Source organism: Camelina sativa, chromosome 2, assembly GCF_000633955.1.
Source record: "Camelina sativa cultivar DH55 chromosome 2, Cs, whole genome shotgun sequence".
In the NCBI taxonomy this organism is placed as follows: domain Eukaryota; kingdom Viridiplantae; phylum Streptophyta; class Magnoliopsida; order Brassicales; family Brassicaceae; genus Camelina; species Camelina sativa.
The window spans coordinates 11,496,608-11,502,996 of record NC_025686.1 but is presented as its reverse complement, the minus strand read 5'-3'; the positions used below and the strand labels follow the sequence as shown (position 1 = coordinate 11,502,996).

Below are 6,389 nucleotides of genomic sequence, written 5' to 3'. Positions count from 1 at the left end.
GCTTACAATGGAAAGTATATTAGTTTTGTTAAGTTTCCTTTTTGATTAAGAAATTTTTTTTAGATAAACATGTAAATTTTATTTAGATTTAATGTTATTTTTTAATTAGCTGTTTAATTTTTGACACTTGTCAACATTTCATCAGTATATTTGACATGTGGCTAATTTGAAAACCCAACTTTATATAATAAGATTTTTAATATAATAAAAAGAGATTAGTTCAAGCTTTTTTCTTAAGAATGCCAATCGGTTCTCCATGATTTTCGTTTTCTTCGCATGTGCCTTCACAAATCTTGAAAACTGTGATTTTTTATCGTTAAAATTGACATATGTCACGATCTGATGAGTTACTAACTTTGATATCTAATTGTTAAAATTGATACGTGTCATAATCTGATGAGTATTTAACTTTGATCTCTGATCGTTAAAATTAACACGTGTTACGATCTGATGAGTTACTAACTTTTTAAAATTGACATGTGTCACGATCTGATGAGTTACTAACTTTGATCTCTGATCTTTAAAATTGACACATGTCTGGTGAGTTTTTAACTTTGATCTCTGATCGTTAAAATTAACACGTGTCACGATCTGGTGAGTTACTAACTTTCAGAACCAAGGTTTAGTGTTTATTAATTTATAGAGTATTAATGTATAGAAGTTTTACTATATCTTGTTTTTAATTTAATTTTGATTTTTTAAAAAATAAAAAATTAAATAGAACATTTTGATTGGTTGAAAGGGGAGACATGAATACAAAGGTGAACTTAAATATTTTTCATTTTTTTTAGAGATTTATAACAGGAGGAAATTAGAATACACACACATTCGCTTTGGTAGGTTTATAGATTTTGATCCGCCGCCCGATCCGCCTTAATACCAGCGCCTATAAGCAAATCTCGTCGGGCATCTTCCGTCTAGTAAGATCCAAGCCGCTCAAAGAGGAAGAAGAAAACAATGGATTATCTCGGAATCGACATGAGCTGCGCGATCGGATCTCTCCGTAACGGTGAGTTCCCGGAGAAAGATTGTCTTCTTCCTCTAATTTCAAAGCTTCTCGGTTACTGCCTCGTCGCTGCTTCCATCACCGTCAAGCTCCCTCAGGTATATTATTCACAATTTAACTTCGTTTTTTTCAATTTCTAAACCCTAATTTCCAAACATTGTGACTCTTTTTTGTGTTCCTTTGTGCTTCTTATTTGGTTTCTTAGATAATGAAAATCGTGCAACATAAGAGTGTACGAGGCTTAAGTGTTGTGGCATTTGAGCTTGAGGTCGTTGGCTATACAATTTCACTTGCTTATTGTTTGCATAAAAGCCTTCCCTTTTCCGCTTTCGGCGAAATGGCTTTTCTTTTGATACAAGGTTTAAGAATTATATGATCACACTTAATTTTTTTTTTTTTATGGAATGGTTACATATCAAGAACCCTAATCTTGAATCTTGAATATACTATGATTTGTCAAATAGGAAAATTTTGGTTATATATGTTCATTTGTTTGATATCCTCTTATTTATCTCTGCAGCTTTGATTTTGGTTGCTTGTATCTATTACTATTCTCAACCAGTCCCTGTAACAACTTGGCTCAGACCACTCCTGTATCCTCTCAGTTTTAACAATTTCTTACCTTTGTTTGATTTAAGACTCTTTGTATTAGTTTTTTTCTTTAATTCTAAGCTGGTACAGATATTGTGCTGTCGCTCCGACTGTGATTGCTGGACAGATTAATCCTACGCTCTTCGAAGCTCTTTATGTGAGGAAAAACTCCTTATTTTTATTAACTTAAGGCTTTGTGTGTATGTGTGGCTATATATATTGAGAGTACATCTGTGTTGTAGGCTTCACAGCATGCAATATTTCTCTTTGCAAGACTCCCTCAGATATGGAAGAACTTCAAAGTGAGTCTATACTCAATTTTTCCTATTTTTTTTCTTGGTGAATCTTCTTGTTCAACTAAGTATGAACGGTGTTTCAAGCTTCAGTCACATATCCAATGGGTGCACTAATGTTACATTTACGCCTTTATGTTCCATTGATTGATTTATGAGTAACTGTCATATTATAGTTTACCTTACAATCCATTGCTGGATAACTTCCCCTTCTCCAAACCAAAAATGATTTTTGTTTGGGTCTTGAATTGGGAAGGGCAAAGATGCCTTTGACACATTATGTTTCAAACTTTTGATACATGTATGCTTGTTTTAATCAACAAGTGTTTCTATAGATTTTACAGAAGTATACTTTCAGAACTGTATGTGTATGCATACATTTTGTGTGAAGTCCTCCGGACACTGTGTTTGATTCACATTACTCTCTCTCTCTACAGAACAAAAGCACTGGAGAACTTAGTTTCTTAACTTTCTTCATGAACTTTGCCGGGTCCATAGGTAAAAGGGCTTCTTCTATCTTCCATTGGATATGTAATAGTTTCTTGTCTCGTAATACTTGTTTGCTTTGCTCGCAGTGAGAGTTTTCACTAGCCTCCAGGAAAAGGCTCCACTTAGCAGTATCCTTCTCAGCTATTATTTTATTTTTCTTATGCATGCTGTAATCATACAAACACGATTTATCATACATGCTTTTTAGAAATCTGTCGTTTTCCTCAACCTTTCCATAGTTCTTACGGGTTTTGCTCTAGGAGTTATCACCAACGGAAGCATCCTGACTCAGATTCTCTTGTATTCAAAGCCTGCACCAGCAAAGGAGAAGAAAGGCAATTGATAGGTAGAAAGATGTCCAAAATCATACTGGTGTTGAGGCCCCAAAAAGAGATTAGTCAATGTTGCAATTACGGTCTTGTTTTCTCTTAATATCCCTGTGCAAGGATGTTCAGACTTACCTAGCTACTGCATGATGTTATAGGTTGACTTGATCGAAATAGCAAAGTGGCTGTTTTAGGGGTCTGATAGATTTTTTTTTTTTTTTGGTTTTTTTTGTTATGGTAATAGCTAAAATCTGAAATTACACGAAGTTGCATTGATGTCGCTGATCTGATGACCATCTGTTTTTGTGTGATAGACTTATGTTTTTGTGTTTCAAACCATCTGGGTCATTAAGATATGAATCAGATTTATTCTGGCGACATGATCTTAAGACACTTTCTTTGACTAAATCTATATACACATTTTTAAGTACATTTTGGTTCTACTTTTAAGTTATAATAATTTACAAAGTTAATCTTTAGTAAATTGCAAAAAACAACAAGTTAAATATGGAAATAAAAATCGAAACCAATTATCATAGTATATTATGGCATTGAAGTTTTTCAGTTTAAGAGAAATAGTATATTTTCAGCAGTAAATGTAATCTTTTATTACGTAATACAAATCTTATTTAATAGCCTAAAATCTGTTATATTCCCTTTGATTACCATAATTTATATAAAATAATAAAAACCTGTGAAGTGATCTTAGTGCAGGTAAGTCTATTTTGTAAAAAACACCATCACACCAGGGATTGAATCCCGCTTCTTACGGATGTATGAATTTGGCTAATGGACCAGCTAGTTGTGACCCACTGGTTGACAAAAAAAAAAAAAATCTATTCAATTTAAGGAATATTCATTACCTTCATGCTATAGTTTGCGTGTTCATAGAAATAATAACGACTAGGGAGTTTCCCGCACACTTGTGCGAGCAAAAACTTTTTTTAAATAATTGTTATCTAAATTTTTTTTTGTGGTAAACTACATTACTAATTAAATTCTTTTATACTTTTTTGTGGGTAAATATATTTTCACAAAATAGTTCAACTAATTTAACAAACCAAAAAGTAAATTAATTACAAGACTAAAAAGAATTCCAACAAAAATGTAATGGAAAAAATTGACCAAAAGAGACGCTATGATTTAATTTTCAATAATAAGAAACGGAAATAAATTTTCTAATATAAACATAAAGTAATATTGTTAGGGGAGTTACCCGCGAGCATTCGCGACCAAAAGTAATTAACAAAAATAACTTAAAATATTTGTAGGTTATTATCAGATAACTTACCATTTGTGGACATTATATTAGGGTATGACTGCAATAAAAATAGGTTTAAATTCATGCTAAAATCAGTTTAAAAAATATTAATATTTTAAAATTATAATTATAGTTAGAAATTCAATTCATGAAAACAGTAAAGCATATCAATACCATCTCACTATAGATAAACAATCAAAATCACATAATAGTAAATTCGATTCATTAGAATCGAATGTTGTGACTGAGCGCCTCTATATTGATAACAATTTTAAAAATAGAAATTTTCTCGAAACAAATATTTATAATAGATTATAGTATTTATTTTTTTCATTTTTTTAAATGGTAAAAGGGATATGAATATTTGATTTCCAATTTTTTCTAATTTTTGTTTAAAAAAAAATAATTCGTGTTTATTTTCAATAGTTTTTTTTCTAATTTGTTTTCTTTGATCCTCCTCCTAATTATAATCGTTAGGATCTTCTATCTTATTTAGAGTCTTTTCTCATTCATTTAGTGATGGAGTATCTAGCCTAAAAAACATTGTTTTTACCGGAGATTTGTAGCAACCTTATGAGATTTTTTCGAGATTATAGAAAATTGTGCCATATCTTCAACTTAAATAGATATTTGTAGTATATCTTCTTGAGTTTTTTTAGTTCCTTCTATCGAAGTCAAACTTTCATAATTATTTATAGGAGTTTAATATTTTCAAAAATAGAAATTTTTCTCGAAACAAATATTTACAATATATTCTAATATTTATTTTCTATTTTTAAAAATTTTAAATGGGATATGAATATTTCGGCCTCTTGAGTTAATATGAAATTTGGCAACCAAAGGCCTCGATAGTTCTACTATTCTGATCTGCTTTCTTCCCAACTGGAAATGTAGATTGTATACATTCGATAAGCCTCCACACATTTGTTAATAGAGACATTTGAAAATTTCCTTGGGATGTAATCATCACTTTCCACTTTGGAAATGTAGAAAAATATATAATGTGTTAGGGTTGAAATCGTGCAATCAACGTTCTCCGATCAATTATATAAAGCTTGATCGGCTGATAGTTCCATATTTTAGTTTGGTTACGTATGTTACTTATTACTGATTTATTTGAAATATTTTCAAAACATGGGTATGAAGATGATATGCTATACGGTCAACTTAATTATAAGTCAACCGAGTAAATTATTTTTGATCGGAAAAGAAAAACGTCAAGTCTGGTTTAGGGGGAAACTTATAATTTTAGTGAAGAACATGCAAATTAACATTTCGTTCTAGACAAAGACGACTTCTTAAAACCAATCCAAAGGGGTGACACAGAACCATGTTATAATTTTGAGAGAAGAGAATAANCTAATATTTATTTTCTATTTTTAAAAATTTTAAATGGGATATGAATATTTCGGCCTCTTGAGTTAATATGAAATTTGGCAACCAAAGGCCTCGATAGTTCTACTATTTTCTGATCTGCTTTCTTCCCAACTGGAAATGTAGATTGTATACATTCGATAAGCCTCCACACATTTGTTAATAGAGACATTTGAAAATTTCCTTGGGATGTAATCATCACTTTCCACTTTGGAAATGTAGAAAAATATATAATGTGTTAGGGTTGAAATCGTGCAACCAACGTTCTCCGATCAATTATATAAAGCTTGATCGGCTGATAGTTCCATATTTTAGTTTGGTTACGTATGTTACTTATTACTGATTTATTTGAAATATTTTCAAAACATGGGTATGAAGATGATATGCTATACGGTCAACTTAATTATAAGTCAACCGAGTAAATTATTTTTGATCGGAAAAGAAAAACGTCAAGTCTGGTTTAGGGGGAAACTTATAATTTTAGTGAAGAACATGCAAATTAACATTTCGTTCTAGACAAAGACGACTTCTTAAAACCAATCCAAAGGGGTGACACAGAACCATGTTATAATTTTGAGAGAAGAGAATAACAAAACAGAGTAAGAGACGTTTGTCTCTTTTAGAAGATAAGAACAAAATTTAAACTTCGATCAACTGAAACTTGTTACATACATCAACAACAAATCTGTTTTATATAGAAGACAAACAGACACTACATCATAATGAGTTGTGTCTCTTAGAACTTGTGACTCTTGGATAAAACGTCACAAACCAAAACGTCACGACTTAAACGTTGCAACTCTGAAACTCAATTATCAACCAACACTCCCCCTTAATTAAGTTTCCCGCTAACTCCAATCTTGCTTTAACGTTCTTCAAACCTTGTTGTGCTTAATGAACTTCTCTGTTTCCAGGTAATTAATGACATCACTTCTCCATGACTCCATCTGGTTAGAGCTGACTCTTTTTCTTTCAAACAGGCTTTTGCACCGTGTGAATTTCTTTCTCAAAAACATCACACCTTTTTTGCTAAGAAGCCTTCTTCTGTT

At 31.4% G+C, this 6,389-nt stretch overlaps 1 protein-coding gene across 1 annotated transcript; it reads left to right on the top strand.

Moving 5' to 3' along the window:
- On the top strand, nucleotides 793-3,085 carry LOC104722266 (mannose-P-dolichol utilization defect 1 protein homolog 2). Its single transcript, XM_010440411.2, has 8 exons — nucleotides 793-1,104; nucleotides 1,212-1,365; nucleotides 1,527-1,599; nucleotides 1,688-1,754; nucleotides 1,840-1,899; nucleotides 2,328-2,388; nucleotides 2,466-2,507; nucleotides 2,619-3,085. The coding sequence occupies exons 1-8, from the start codon at nucleotides 958-960 to the stop codon at nucleotides 2,720-2,722; spliced, it is 708 nt and encodes a 235-aa protein (XP_010438713.1). The 5' UTR covers nucleotides 793-957; the 3' UTR covers nucleotides 2,723-3,085.